We start from the raw sequence: 17,060 nt of genomic DNA, 5'->3' as shown, positions 1-17,060 counted from the left end.
TGTTTATTGCAGCACTATTCACAATAGCAAAGACTTGGAACCAACCCAAATGCCCAACAATGATAGACTGGATAAAGAAAATGTGGCACATATATACCATGGAATGTAGCCATAAAAAAGAATGAGTTCATGTTCTTTGCAAGGACATGGATGAAGCTGGAAACCATCATTCTCAGCAAACTAACACAGGAACAGAAAACCAAACACTGCATGTTTTCACTCGTAAGTGGGACTTGAACAATGAGAACACATGGACACAGGGAAGAGAACATCATACACTGGGGCCTGTCCGCGGGTTGGAGGGTAGCAGAGGGATAGCATTAGGAGAAATACCTAATGTAGATGATGGATTGATGGGTGCAGCAAACCCATGGCATGTGTGTACCTATGTAACAAACCTGAATGTTCTGCACATGTAACCCAGAACTTAAAGTATATATATATTTTTAAAAATCATTATTAAAATTTAAAAAATTATATATGAAAAAGCTTTTTCAGATAATTGTAGAGATGGAGTCACGATTTGTTGCTCAGGCTGATCTTGAACTCCTGGTCTCATGCAATCCTCCTCCCTTGGCCTCTTACAGGTTGGCATGTAGAGGAGAGTGCAGTCTTTATCCAACCTCCCCCAGCAGTTACATCTTGCATGACTATAATAGAATATCACATCTAGGAAACTGACATGAATACAATCCACCAACTTTATTTAGAATCAACTAGTTTTAAACGCAATCATCAATAAGAAGGAACAACCCACAGATACACACAAGAATCTGGATGAATCCCAAGGGAATTGTTGCTGAGTAAAAAGAACCAATCCCAAAAAATGACATACTGTATGATTCCATTTATACAACATTCTTGAAACGGCAACATTATGGAGACATAGAATAGATTAGTAGTGCCAGGTGTTAGGGGAGCACAGTAGGAGGTGGTGTGGCTATAAAAGAATAGCAAGAGGGATCTGTGTAAAGAGGGTTTTTGATAGAAAATAAAAATAAAAGTTGACATTCTGAGGCCACAAGTGACTATCTGAAATGGAAACAGGAACATTTTACTACAGCATGCTTTTAGAACAGAAAAGACTGACAAGTATATGTATTTTTCTTCTTTTTCCCTCTGAAGATGAGATAGCCTCTAAAATACCTACTAGTGCTATACTGAAAAACTAGTAAAAATTTAGATCACTAAAGAAAAATAAAAAGAAATCATATCAATTCTAAAAATTAGAGAATTTATTGCTTTTTAAATAATTACACAAAGAAACACAATCTTTAAAAGTGTGAAAATGTGAATAGTACTTTAGTAATCACTTATTTTGTTCCTTTTAAAGATATATTTAATTTGTTCTTAAAGTTTCCTTTGTTGTTTCATCTGTAAACTAAGATAGCTCACATGTCAGCTACACCAGCTGTTATTAGATTCAGGTTCAACCTCAATTGTCCATAGACAATCCTGTGTTGATTTGACCTTACATTTCTGCCTCAGAGGACTTCATGCTCTCCTCAAGAACTGAACCCAACCTTTACACAGGTGAGGCCAACTACAACTGGGCTTATCTGAACCCAGAGAATTTACCAAATGCAAAATATCCCATGTTTCTTTAGGGAAGAGACCGGTTCAGACAAGCTAAATATTTTGGTTTTGGACTATTCACCGATTCATTGTTGCCTTAGGTCATAACACTATGCTGAAAGAAACTTTAAAAACAACTTAAGTGTGAGAGTAGGCTTTAGAAAGTTGTTGATCAAAGGAAGTTGCTAAAAGAGCGGCCCATGCCTGTTAAAAGTTGTTAGAACTTGAAGAAAAAATAACAATAATTTCATGGGAAATTGTGCTCATGATTTTAAACTTAAGCTCGGTTATTCTACAAGGCATAAAAACTCATAAAAAAGTACTTGAGCTTTAGAGAACAGTAGAGCCAATTCTTTACAAAGCAGTGAATAGATATTCTGGTAGCTATCCCTGATTGAGTTAACACAATGAAGGTTATCCTTCCAGTGAAAAATGAGCCCTTCACAGCTTGTTTTAATAATTAGGTTATCTATATGTTTAAGGAATTTACACGGTATGATAATTAGTGCTATACTGACTTCATGTCAAGATCTTCAAAATGATATCAAAGGAAAGAAACTGTCAAATTTCATACAATTTAAGTTTCTAGTTTTTAAAAAATTTTAAGAGAAATTATACACACTCTATTTGTAATTTTTAAAGACTCATTTATTGTGAAAAAAATAAATCTTTGGAAAAATGGAAAGGTATTTTCACTAAAGCATAGGAACTCTTTCATTAACAATAAGTCTGTATCATCAAAATCCTCTTAACAGAATAATATCATTCTATGCGTATAAGAGAAGCTGAATAGTATCCATGGTCAATATATTTTTAAATTGGACACTTTTAGGGTTGATTTTGGGTAGTCTACTTTTTTTTCATGGTGAATATGTTTATAAAATGAATGCTGTTTCACTATGTATGCATGTGGGTTTCTATACACAGATGTATACATGTAATTCTTTTGGGTTAAACTGGAAACTATACACTACTTAGTGTAAAGTTAAGCCAATATTCTTATGGCTTAAACTGAAAATTATACACTAAGTACTACTCTGAATTCACACATCTTTACCCTCAATCTCATTTATCCTGTTTTGTTGATAGCATCATAACAGCCTCTTAGTCACTAAATTACAAAGTCTTGCTATCTCTGCTTATTAATGCACATTCTATCACTGTTAAAGCTGGTTGATTTTATCCTCATGATGTCTTTTGCATAGACTTTTTTCGTATATTAGTATAATAGCATAGACCTATTTGGTGTATTTTGGTATCATTACCCAGTTAAATCTCCATTGCCTATTACCTGGACAAGTGCTTCTCAAATATCAAGGTGCAAACAAATCACTTGAAGACTTGTTAAATGCAGATTAATAGGTCTGGGATGAGATCTGACACTTTGATTTCTAAGTCCCTGATTGCTGATATTTCTCCTGTTGCTGAGATGCAAGAGACACTACCAAATTCATACTTCAGGCACGTACTGCCTCAAAAGCTTCCAAATTTATGATAAAATGTTGATTTGCAACCTAAAAAAAAAAAAAAATCAAACTTGCAGTGTAGATATTTTTAACCCTTTTATATCTGTCAAAAAAGAGTTTCAGATAGAAAATAAAAAACAAGTTTTCATCATGACAAATGGTGCTCCAGCTACATTGTATCAAAAATTTGAATTTATTAACCCCATCAAAAAGTGGGCAAAGGATATGAACAGACACTTCTCAAAAGAAGACACTTATGTGGCCAACGAACATATGCAGAAATACTCATCAACACTGGTCATTAGAGAAACACAAATCAAAACCACAATTAGATACCAACTCACACCAGTCAGAATGGCAATCGTTAAAAAGTTAGGAAACAACAGATGCTGGAGAGGATGTGGAGAAATAGGAATGCTTTTACACTATTGGTAGCAGTGCAAATTAGTTCAACTATTGTGGAAGACAGTGCAGCAATTCCTCAAGGATCTAGAAACAGAAATACCACTTAACCCTACAATCCCATTACTGGGTATATACCCACCAAATTGTAAATCATTCTACTATAAAAAAAATGCACACGTATGTTTATTGCAGCACTATTCACAATAGCAAAGACTTGGAACCAACCCAAATGCCCATCAGTGATAGACTGGATAAAGAAAATGTGGCACATACGCACCATGGAAAACTATTCAACCATAAAAAAGAATGAGTTCGTGTCCTTTGCATGGACATGGATGAAGCTAGAAACCATCATCCTCAGCAAACTAACACAGGAACAGAAAACTAAATACCGCATGTTCTCACTCTTAAGTGAGAGTTGAACCATGAGAACACATGAACATAGGAAGGGAATATCACACACTGGGGCCTGTTGGGGTTGGGGGGCAAGGGAAGGAGAGCATAAAGACAAATACCTAATGCATGCAGGGCTTAAAACCTAGATGATGGGTTGATAGGTGCAGCAAACCACCATGGCGCATGTATACCTATGTAACAAACCTGCATGTTCTGCACATGTATCCCAGAACTCAAAGTAAAATTAAGAACAACTATAAAACTTTGAATTTATTGACAAACAAAAAAGAGACTGCTTTATTGTTTTATTCCACTGTACGATACATATTGAAAATATTTGTGCTTAGCTGTCTCAAGCTGATTTTATGAAAAGCACCACAGATACAGTTGCTAACACTGTTTAGTATACGTACGTAAATTCCATGAGTCATCAGTAGTTTATAAAACTGTTAAAAGAAAAAAGGAAGACAATACATTTTCTGATGCTATATTTGCCAATACTTCCTGGCTGAGTTGTGAAAGAGATTTACAAAGATTTTCTGTACTTTTAACTCCAATTAAAGATCTTCTTAAACAAAAGGAATGTGCATCTAATATTCAGTAACCAGACAAAAGAAAATGGCAGTGTGATTTACATTTTCTTATTGATGTTACAGTGCACGTAAATGAGTTAAATTACACAATGCAAGGAAAAGGAAAATTTGTTTATGAAGCTAGATAAGAATTTATACTGACATTGAAATTTTTCATAATATAAATAAAAAATGATTTTACATATTTTCTACTATAAACTAATATGTAGATCTTAATTATTGATAGTGTTACATAAATTGGCTATAAAAACTGAAAAAATTTTGAAGTATGCTTTTTTGATACTGCTAAATTTAGAGTTGCTTTCATTATATGTAATAGTTCTTGAATTTTATGCTAATATTTTTTGTAGAGTTGGGGGTTCACCATGTTTCCCAGGCTGGAATGGAACTCCTAGGCTCAAGTGATATGCCTGCCTTGGCCTCCCAAAGTGTTGGGATTAAAATTATATATAAAAATTAATCTTGTTTCTTTTTATGTTTTTAAAAGTGTGGCTATTAGAAGATGTAGCAGTATATCAGTGGTTTTCATTATATTTTTAACAGACAGTGCTGTTCTAGACTATTACAATAGCCTTTTATCTGATCTTCGGTTACTTCCCAACTTGCTGTCAGTTTAATCTTAAAGTATATCCTTCATTTATCCCTTCATCCATTCACCAAATGTTTGAGTACTTACTCTCTACCAGCTATTGTTGTAAGATAAATCAGAGAACAAATACAAGATAGCTGTCTTCGTGAAGCTTATCCTCCAGTTGGGGGACACAGATAAAGAGCAAATTTAAGTAAATTATTTAAGATGTAAGATAGTAATCAGTTATACTAAAAGAAACTCCTCCACACACAGTAAGGGTTAGAGTGTTAGCAGAATAATGGTGCAAAGAGACCAGATGGGCTGGAGAATGATTAGAGGGGTGGAGAGAGGTGTGGTAAGAGCTGAGGTCCTTGGGGTAAAAGGAGTATTAGGATGGGGAAAGGACAGCAGGTCATGTAGGCCCTCATAGGCTTTAACAGTTACTTGGAGGTTTCTACTTGCAGCATTTTTGGCTTACTTTGAATGAAATGGAAAGTCCTGGAGAGTTCTAAGTACAGTTTTAAAACAGTATTTCTGGCTGCTGTGTTCAGATTAGACAGTATGGGAGTGAGGCAGGAGGGTAAAAGCAGGGTGATCTGGTAGCAAGCTATAACAGTAATACAGGCGGAACTTGATAGCGGCTTAGACCACTGATGGAAGTGGTGAAAAGTGGCAAAATTCTGTGATTTCTAAAAAGTAGGCCCAACAAGTTGGACATGAAGTATGAAAGAAAGAGTGGGGCCAGATTATACATGGAGACAGTTGTTCATTTCTTCTCCTTGTTAAATATTTTAAATGGCAGTCCTCTGTCTAAGATCTTAGGTTGGTATTCAACTGCCTATATGTGTAGGCCCCAACACACCCACTGAAATGTCATTTCCTAACAGCTTCATCTTTCCATGTTTCTCTTCTGTTCCTGGGTCTTTGAAAATGATATTGGTAGAAGAATACATGTTGAAAACTAGTATTCAAAACTAGATTCCTGACAGGTTTAGGCTCTTAAATTCTTAAGTCCTATGAAAAACTTATAAGGTAGATATTATTATCACTTTTTTGGATAGGAAGATACAAACATATTAAGAAATAAAGTTAGCATAGAAAAGAAGGTCTATTTTGACCCCAAACACAAGCAAATTTCCCCTTTTATGTCTTGATTTTCATGTGGTTTTCTCAGTCTGAAATGCTTTCCCTTTCTGTGTCTGGTTCAGCTCACATGCCACCTTATCTATGAAAAGTCCCCTTATGCCCTCAGTTAAAATTACCTTTTCCTCCTGTTTATTAAATAGTTAATACAAATCATTTTCACCTCTTAATATTTTTTCTTCTATTATTTATAATAATATTTGTTGAGTGGTATGTGCTGTATAGCTACGCATATTAACATCTATGTATATTATCTTAATACTCCTAACATTATTATGGAAGATCTTATTATCAAACCCATTTTACAGATGAGGAAACTGAGACCCAGAAAGGTAAAGCAGTTTGACAAAGGTCAAAAGCTAGCAAGAGACACGGTCAAGGTATAAACCAAGATGGTATAACTCCAAACCTCATTATCTACTGCACTTATCCTTAGGCTAATTAACTGTTTTTTGTTGTTGTTGCTTTGGTTTTGGTTTTGAGATGGAATTTCACTCTGTTACCCAGGCTGGAGTGCAGTGGTGTAGTCTCAGCTCACTGCAACCTCCACCTTCCAGGTTAAAGTGATTCTTGTGCCTCAGCCTCCTGAGTAGCTGGGATTACAGGGAAGTGCTACTATGCCTGGCTAATTTTTTTATATTTTTAGTAGAGATGGGGTTTTGCCATGTTGGCCAGGCTGGTTTTGAACTCCTCACCTCAAGTGATCCACCTGCCTTGGCCTTCCAAAGTGCTGGAATTACAGACATGAGCCACTGTGCCTGGCCAATTCACTGTGAATCATATAAGACTCTCTCTTTTGTTTATATATTTTTTCATATATATCCCATTTTTTCGTTTTTTGTCTTATTAAATTCTGATACAAATTTGCCTTTGGTTACTTATTCATGCAGACATGACCTTTCTTAATAACAGAAACTAATCCTTTCACAGAAATAAATACAGGAGGGCCTCATGTGGAAAAAGTAGGTACTGCTAGAAAAAGAAAATGCTATTTTTCTTTAGGTTCACATCTTATATCAGCCCTTAATATAATTAATATTTTATCAATCATGGTTGATATTCTAAAGTTTATATATTCCAAGTCTTTAGGAGAAAATAAAAATTTAAAGTTAAGGAAAAAAAAATCCCCTAATTTATTCTACATATGAAAACTAACAAGAAAGATCTGTAAATGTCCATTTTCAGGATGCAAACACTAAAATGTAAAAAGATCTGGCCATACAAACTCATGCAGGTATAAAAGACACAGAATGAAAAGCACTAAAAAGTCTTATCAAAGTACAAAAATCTTTAATAAAATGTGGGTCTGAAAATTGACCCCAAAATAGAGGACTTAAAAAAAAACTTTACTTTGGAAATAATTTCAAAATTCAGTTGAGCTGAAAGAATAGTATAAAGAATATCCTCATATCCTTTGCCCAGATTTACATAATTCCCCAGATTCATCCTTTTGCCAACATGTTCATGAGTGAGAAACAACAGATTCTTGTAAGGCACTGATAGTAAATGGTTCTTGCTGAGATTTTTGCATGTTCTCAATCTCTCTCATATACATATTCATATATGTAATATTTATATATACATATAATTACATATATGTGTATAAATAATGCACATGTACATATAAATATGCACACACTTTTTAAAATCATTTGAGGGTAACATATACATCATCATCCTTTATCTCTAAAACCTCCAATATTTCCTATGAATAAGGATATTCTCTTATATAATCACATATTTCCTAAGAACAAGGATATTCTTTTATATAACCACAGTACAGTTAACAAATTTAGGAATTTTAACATCAATTCAATGCTTTAATCTACCATCTGTATTCCAATTTTGTCAACTGACCCAATAATGTCCTTTACAGCATTTTTCCCATTCCGGTAGAGGATCCAGTCTGGAGTCAGATGCTGTATTTAGTTTTCTTGTGTCTCTAGCACCTTTTAATCTGTAAACTTTGATTACTTTTTTTTTTTTTTAAGAAAATAGCATTGACATTTCTAAAGAATATAACTGCCCCCCCACACACACCCCTCATACACATCTATTTTTTTTTTTTTAAAAAAACTTTATATCATTTTGAGCTTGCCTGACATCTTCATGGTTAGATTCAGGTTATACTTCTCGGCCAGAAAACTACACAGGTGATGCTGTAGCAATTTTTTTGGCATCATATTTGGAGCCACACGATGCCCATATGTTCTTTATTAGTGACATCAACTTTTAGCACCAGTCAAGGTGATTTCTGATTTCTCCACTGTATAGTTGCTATTTTATCCCCTTGCAATTAATAAGCAGTTTATAGAGAGATACTTTAAAACCATGCAAATATGTAAATACTCTGCTCTTCATCAAAACTTTCCCCTAAATTTAGCATTGGATGATTTGTGCCTGATCAAGTCTTTACTAAAATTGATGTAAAATGCTGATTTCCAAATCTAGCAGCTTCTCTGCAATTACCAGTCAGTATTCAATATCCTGCTACAGCAAAAGTACTCTTTTCTCCCTATTAATTAATCTATTTACTAATGGTATGGACTAATGAATTACTATTTCTTCTATATTGTGAAATACATTACTGTACTAAATTATTTTGTTACTCAAGTTCTTCCATGTTCGGCCAGTGGAACCCCTTCAAGCTAGTTCCTTGTGATATGCCCCTGTCAATTTGAGCATGTCCTTATTTTCTGGCATAATAAGATATTCCAGGCTTATATTTTACTAACCCTTCCTCATTTCTGAAATCAGTCATTTCTCTGAATAGCATGGGTTCCTTTTAGCGGGGAATGGTATCTGGACACTTAGATATAGTAATGTGCTCACTGTTACTAGGGTGTCTGTTTCTTAGCCCTTTAAGTCGACAGAACTAGGGAAGATATACATATACAGATGGTCCCTGACTTACAATCACTTGACTTAATGATTTTTTGACTTTATAATAGGCTTAGTAGGGTATTAAACACATTTACTATTTACGATATTTTCAACTTGGTTTGGGTATATCAGGACATAGCCCATTGTTGAGGAACATATGTATATATAGATACATGCATATATATACACGTGTATATACACGTTCATATGCACATACATATATAAGAAATAATGTATTCACAATGATACATACAATTAAAGTCCATCCCACAGGGTTCTTTCCTTCTTTCTTTTTCCTTTTAAGAGACAGGGTGTCACTATGTTGCACAGGCTGGAATACAGTCGCTAGTCACAGGCACCATAATAGCACGCTGTAGCCTGAACCTCCTGGACTCAAGCCATCCTCCCACTTCAGCCTCCTAAGGAGCTGGAACTACAGATGCATACCACCACACCCAGCTCAGGATCCTTTCTTGGCTTCATTCATTCTATTTTGCCTTTTCTTTTTCATTGAGATTCTGCTTCTCAACAATGATCAACACATTTGCTCAGATCTATAAAGCATCTAAAATTGTTTCAGAGCTGCTTTGCCCCACTACTAAAACAACAAAACAAAACAAAAAGACATACCAAAAGAAAAGGGTTAGAACTTGTATGAAATTCTTTCCCAACTCAGTCCAATCCTGACAAAACACTGAACACAAATACTGTGTTCACCAGTTACTTGAATTGGTTCTATCATTTTTTTTTCTTTGCTATAACTATGGTATTCATTTGAAATACAATTAGATTCATTTGCTTCAGTATGCTTGCAGTTTTAGGTTTATTTTCCCCTTTCCATCTTAATTTTAATATATTTTTGAACGAGTAGAATGTTAATGTGTACACAAAAGTAAATATTATATGAAAAGGTATTCTTAGAGAGGTGTCACTCTTTCCTGTACCCTAACATGCATGTCTACCCATGTTGTAGGTAATCAATTTCGTTGTTGTGTAGTTTATCCCTCCTTTGATTTCTTTTACAAAAATAAGTAAGTATATTTGTAATTTTCCTTGTTCATAAAAGATACAGAAAGAAGTGAGACCTCTCTAAGAATACCCTTTCAGGCCCGGTGCAGAGACTCACAGCTGTAATCTCAGCACTTTGGGAGGCTGAGGCAGGCAGATCACCTGTGGTAGGGAGTTGGAGACTAGCCTGGCCAACATGGCGAAACCACATTTCTACTAAAAATACAAAAGTTAGCTCGGCATGGTGGTGTGCACCTGTAATCCCAGCTACTCAGAAGGCTGAGGCAGGAGAATCATTTGAACCCAAGAGGTAGAGGTTGCAGTGAGCTGAGATTGTGCCCCTGAACTCCAGCCTGGGTGACAGAGCAGGACTCCAAAAAAAAAAAAAAAGAATACTGTTTCATGTAATTTTTACTTCTTACTTCTAGGTACATGTTAATATTCTGCTTCTTTTCCAGGAGGAGCAATTTGTCTGATGATGCTCATTATCCAATTCCTTTAGTAGTTGCTTATTGTTAAACGTTTAGGTTCTGGAGTTGTGTTTTTATTGTCCTCTGTCAGAGTCTTATTCCACAATTTCTTAGAGGCTAGAAGTTCTATGACAGTATAGATTTAACTAGCATTTCTTTTATTATGAGAGAAAGAGATTGAGTATCTTCATTTGTTTAAGTAATATTTTTATAGCTTTTTTGGTACATTATCTGTTCAGGTATTTTGCCTATTTATCTATATAATTTTACTTTCTCTTCAACTATTAAAACTTCTAATTGGTTATTATTTGTGTATATGCATGCAATTTAGTTTTGCATATTAATTTTATATCTTGCTTGCTTATCAACTTACCGATTTACTTTTATCTCTCTAGGGTACTCCAGATTATTACTATATCATCTGCAAAAAGAAATAGTTTTATCTTTTCTTCTCCAAGTCACATGCTTCTAATTGTTTTTCTTTTCTAACTATATCTTTTTTGTGCTATTTTTATTAAGTTTATACATCAACACTATACTTGCTTCATGAAAATAATTTGAAAATTTTCTTTCATTTTTTACACTCTGAAGCAATTTATACAGTTTTGAGACTAACTGTCAAAGGTTTGGTTAAATTTCTCTGTAAAACCATCTTGTCTGGCCTTTTTATCTAGCATAGATTCTTGATAACTTACTTTCTCTCTTCTACAGAAAATGGCCTTTTAGACTTTCTATCTTTACTCTGGTCAGTTTTGGCAAACTATATTTTTTGAAAAACTTTTTTAAAAATAGGCGAGTTGATCTTATTCATGTAAAATAAGATAACCATTATGTTTGGTCGCTCTATCAAATTGTCTTATGATGAAATTATTGTGTATATTTACTGCATTTTTATTTTGTGTATCCTTTTTACTTAAACAATTCTTTTTGGCATTTATAAAGGTTTGGATTTTCATTCTGGGTTACCTTTGCATTATTACTTTTTAAGTGCTTGCTATCTCCTCTATTTTTTACCTGATATCAGTTTTAAGCAATATTTGTTGGTGGCTACTCTTTGCTTATGCAACAAAATGATGTATTCTGTTTTCTTCTTTTTTCTTTCTTATTCTCCCATTAAAAAATGTTTCATCTTTTGACTTTTGTTAACACGTGTAATGTTGACATATTATTCTTTCATCCATGCACTGACTTATTTTAGTCTCACCTATGCAATAAAATAAATTCTCACTGTTTGGAAACATTTTAGTACTGGTATAGTCCAAACTGTTTTCTATGGCCTTGATATTTTAAAGTTAGGTTGGCTGTATACAACATTTTTGTATACTTTCTTTCTTTCCTTTGGTGTCTTGAAAATGTTGTTCCACTATTGTCTTACTTTGCATGTTGTTTTGAGAAACCTGATGCTAGTCTAATTCTATTGCCTTCGTAAGTTATTTGATCTTTTTACTTGGAGGCACTGTGCATTTTTTTTTCCCTCTATCCTTCAAGTCTAATAATTTTACTAGAATATATTGTAGAGTTAATTTTTCCAGGTCAGATTTCCCCTGTACCTGATATTAGATTCAGGTCTTACTTTAATTCTAGAAAGTTTTCTTGGATTATAGTTCTAAGTATTAGTGCCGTTCAATTATTTTTATTGGCTTTTATGTCTTGATTTCATTTTCACTTTCCTAGTTGTTTATCTTGTTTTCTTCATTGTCTTTTCACTTGATTATATTCTTCCTGGGGCAATTTGTAATTTAGTTTTCATTACTGATATGATTTTGTCTCTTCCTTCTTTTCTAAGTTTTATCAACTCTCATTTCACTTTTTCCTGAGTTATTGTTTTGTTTTTTTGGTCAATATCTACTATTATTATTTTTTAAGTTTCTGATTTGAAGTATCTTTTTCTTAGCCCCAAATGCTTATTTGAGGATATCCCCTTGAGCATGGAGTGTAACATCACAGTTTTCTTAAGCTTTGTGGTTAAATTGTTTTGGAAAGTTTTCATTAGGAGGAAAGCTTTCATAGATATCATCTAATTTTTTTCAGTTGTTTTATAATGATGGGGACAGAATTTTTGTTCTAATCTTTTTTATTTCATAGAAAAACTTCTTAGTTCAAGAGTACCCTCTTCTGTGCCGTTTCTTTTATGGATCTTGTTGTTGATGGTGATAGGGTAGGGTGGGTGGATGAGTAAATTGTGTTCTGATTTCATTTCTATAAGATCTTTAATTTTCCCCTCTTATTTCCTTCTTTCCCATCATTGCCTAGTCTCCAAGGAATTCTATCCATTCTCTATTTATCTGATTCTTTCCCAGAAGCAATGGTTCTTCAAGGCTGCCATTTCTGATTGCATCCATACCTTGAAGTCTTCTTCTTCTTTTTTTTTTTTTTTTGTAGCTAGTGCTAAGAACCACCAAGTCCTGACCTATGTTCAGTATTCTGGCATTTATTGTTACACTTTCTCTTTCTGGGGGTGATTTTGTTTGTTCTTCATCTAATTCATTGTTTCTCTCTACTCTTTATTTCAGAGTCTTTCAAGCCTTGCTTCCTCTGTTCTCTCTATCCCAGGTTTCAGTACAGGCAAGCTGCAACAGGTTTGTTGGAATTACTACTTTTCTTACTTTATTTATACATACTTTAAAGACTGTGGTGTTTTCTGTCACAGTCATATTGAAAATATGAGTCCTGTATGGTTCTATTTGATTTCTTTGTTGATTTTTATGTTTTCTAGGGGGAGTATGGGAGGGAGATTCAAAGTCAGGTGATCACTGCTGATCTCTAACAATGTTCTCCTGTTTATATTTTATTTGTCATTTGGGTTTTCATTTTATGATATTGTCATATATTTGTTTTATAGTAAGCCATTTCAAATTCTTTGAACAATAATGCAAAGTGAAATAAATATTTGCTTTTTATTACCAACAAATAAATGTTAAAAATATTCTTGCCTTAAAGACTTATTTATTTATTACACTTTAAGTTCTGGGGTACATGTGCAGATCGTGCAGGTTTGTTACATAGGTATACATGTGCCATGGTAGTGGTTTGCTGCATCCATCACCCTGTCATCTACATTAGGTATTTCTCCTAATGCTATCCCTCCCCAATCCCTCCACCCTCTGCCATTCTTGCCCTAGACACATGCACATGTATGTTTATTGTAGCATTGTTCACAATAGCAAAGACTTGGAACCAACCCAAATGCGCATATATGATAGACTGGATAAAGAAAATGTTGCACATACACACCATGGAATACTATGCAGCCATAAAAGAAGATTAGTTCATGTCCTTTACAGGGACATGGATGATACTGGAAACCATCATTCTCAGCAAACTGATACAAGAACTTCAAGGCTTTTTGTTCTTTAGTAAAATAAAGTACAAGTAACAAAGAAAAAAGAAAAGGAAAAAAGGGGAAATGAAAGAAAAGAAAAAATAATGGAAAAGTAAGGAGATTGGTTATTTTGGCCTCTGGATATCTTGTTTTCAAAACAATTTCAAAGAGGTTTTAACATTTTTTTCAGCAATAGTAGCAAGACTTTAGCACAGGTACAGCCTCCAAAAGTGATTGCTTTTAAGATCTATGCTATTTTGTATTATATAATTTGTATCAGGAAACTCTGGGATATTATACAGAACCACTGCTTTATAATTACACCTCATAAATTCACACATGTACACAGCTACACACACACACGAGCACACATTTACACAATACATGTACTTACTTGTTTCACATTATACAGCTCCTCTGTCAATTGTTTCCTTTGCTTATCTGATTGCAATAATTTTTCCTATATTTAAAAACCATCAAATTAACAACTTGTTATGAAAGTATAAACATGTATGACTTTTTAGTTCTTTGTTTGAAAGCTTATATTCCCCAAATATCAAATTGGTACAATCTGAAAATGTTGCTCCTAGTCATTTTTCGGGCTTTACATAGGGCACTTAAAAGTAATTATTTACAGTACATTGTGATGTAAATACACTCTTTTATTACCTTAATTTTGCAAAATGTTAAAACATAAGCTCAAACAGAAACCAGTTAAGAATACAAGGCCGGGCATGGTGGCTCAAGTCTGTAATCCCAGGACTTTGGGAAGCAGAGGTGGGAGGATCACCCGAGGTCAGGAATTCGAGACCACCCTGCCTAACATGGGGAAACCCCATCTCTACTAAAAATACAAAATTAGCTGGATGTGGTGGCCAATGCCTGTAATCCCAGTTACTCGGGAGGCTGAGACATGAGAATCCCTTGAACCTGTGAGGCAGAGATTGCAGTAAACTGAGATTACACTGTTGCACTCCAGCCTGGGCAACAAGAGTGAAACTCTGTCTCAAAAAAAAATAAAAATAAAAAAAATAAAAATGTGTAAATATTAACTGAATTTTGGTTAAGCTATCATCGCCAAAGAGATACCAAACTGAAGAGCATAATTATTACAAATTAGAATTAAAGGTCTTCGACCATACTAAAGAGGGCATATGATGAGACTGGCTCACCTCTTAGTTTTGTAATTTAATTTTAGCTTATTCTTGGAATCGAATTAAATTATAAATGAAATTTAAATTATGAAACCAAGATAATTTTATTAAATTATCTTATAAATGAAAAGGAAGATATGACTCATGTAACCAAAATATAAAATAATAGTTATGAAGATTAATATGATGCATATAAAATATATCTTTGGATTTGAAATTAAGTCAAGCATTGTAATGTCCAATTTTGTTAAGTATATCTTAAATAAATCCACATTTTGTTGGCCAAAATAGAAATACTAAGAGTGATTTAAGAGGCATTAAATACAAACCAGAACAGAGGAATTGCTAGAACATTAAACTGAGTGGTAAAAATTCATAGCAATATTACAATGTTTAAAAGAGGCAATATCCTTTCTGGTATATTTCAGTTTATTCTTGTCTAAGAGGTGAAATGAAGGTATATGAAGATGAATATAATATAGCAATCTAATGAATATGCCACAGACGAGGAGCCAAGAGACTGCTGGCTCCTGTGATTTTATGTTCTGGCAAGTCACCTTCACTCTTTGTGCCCTAGTTTTTGTGTATCTGTTAATGGAAAATATATCTATTTTCCATTCACCCTTTGCAAAGCAGTAGCAATGTGAATTTTGCAGAAAGGCTTCCTAAAATAAAGCCCACAGCACTTTAAAAAATCATTCTTGCAAAATAAAAATTAGCCATTGATATAAAATTATCTTGGTTTCACTTTTGTTTGTACCTCGTATCAGACGTGAAGAATAGAGATGTTACAGGATAATAAAAAGTGATGAGACACCATTTACATACTTTATGAATGTCATTTAACAACCTCTGCTTTTTTTGTGACTGTATAATGCAAGTAGAAAAACTGAAAATAAAAACATTACCTTGAATAAAAATATTTATTGCTTTTATACTACTTTATATAGCTTCTTTAATTGGTCAGCCTATACATAGGTTTGGAGGTAAAGGTAATTAAAAAATGTAAAATTTGTTTTATCTGGGATTTTTGTACCATATTCTAACTAACTGAGCTAGATGGTTGCTGGCTTATCTGGGAGTTAAGGTTTTGTCATAGTAGGGTATATTCAGTTACATTTCATGAACTTCAAATGTGAATCCTGATTTATTGAATGACTCCTCGGGGAAGTTTAAATGTTAATTAATATGGCATATATACTTTCAAATTAACATTCTAATTATTACTATTGATATTAAAATAAAACTGAAACATGTTACTAAATTTAAAATGATAAACTATAAGGAAATGAAAAAGATCTGAGAGCCTCTGAACATTCTGATAAACCACAAGTCTAATGGTTTAGGTAGAAATAATACATAAAAAAGTTATCTTCTTAAAGTAATCAACACTGGGAAAGTTTCCTAAGGGAAAATAAAGAAACCATTGTCAATGTATTTTTAAAACTAAATTTATACTTTCCATCTAAACACTTAATTGATGCACTAAAAAATGTGGAAAGATAGTGGTTTCAAAGGTAAAAAAAGAAATATATGGAATACTCTTATAGTGGTGAAATGCTCATATATTTTAGGAAGGAATGTGAATTGGCAAAACCTTTTGAAAGGGAATTTGGTAACATATACAAAATTTTAAGTGTCTATATCTTCTAATAAAGCAATTCCATTTTCAGACATTTATTCCATGTATATACTTCTCCAAATGCCCAAACATATATCTACAAAGCTGTTGAAGATAAAATTATTTTTAAAAACTACAAATAGTCTAATGTTCATCAATAGGGAACTGGCTAAATGACCATTTGATGTATAGGGGAGTTATCCAGAAGAATCTGATAGATCTGTGTATATTAACCTGAAAAGCTGCTGGAGGTAGAATTCTTATAAAGAGAGAGAAAAAAGAAGGCACGTTGTAAAAAAAAAGTGTGGCTGGATGAGGTGATTTACGTAGAAGTGAAAATACACACATACTGAAAAAAAATGTTTTAAGACTTTATTATTTATTGGAGCAGTTTTGGGTTAATAGCAAAATTGAGAAGAGAGTACAGAGATTTCTCAAATACTCCCTGTCCCT

The 17,060-nt window shown here is 33.6% G+C and overlaps 1 protein-coding gene across 1 annotated transcript in view; it reads right to left on the bottom strand.

The window, feature by feature from the left end:
• Positions 1-17,060, bottom strand: part of STXBP4 (syntaxin binding protein 4) — a 164,620-nt gene that overhangs the window by 81,168 nt on the left and 66,392 nt on the right. The window contains exon 12 of the mRNA XM_032279278.1: positions 14,227-14,292. Within this exon, the coding sequence (XP_032135169.1) occupies positions 14,227-14,292 (66 nt within the window). The remainder of the gene's footprint in view (positions 1-14,226; positions 14,293-17,060) is intronic.

The sequence above is a fragment of the Sapajus apella genome, unplaced genomic scaffold, assembly GCF_009761245.1.
Source record: "Sapajus apella isolate SASKATOON/1434 unplaced genomic scaffold, GSC_monkey_1.0 scaffold12, whole genome shotgun sequence".
NCBI classification, from domain to species: domain Eukaryota; kingdom Metazoa; phylum Chordata; class Mammalia; order Primates; family Cebidae; genus Sapajus; species Sapajus apella.
This window is presented reverse-complemented; position numbering and strand designations above follow the sequence as displayed.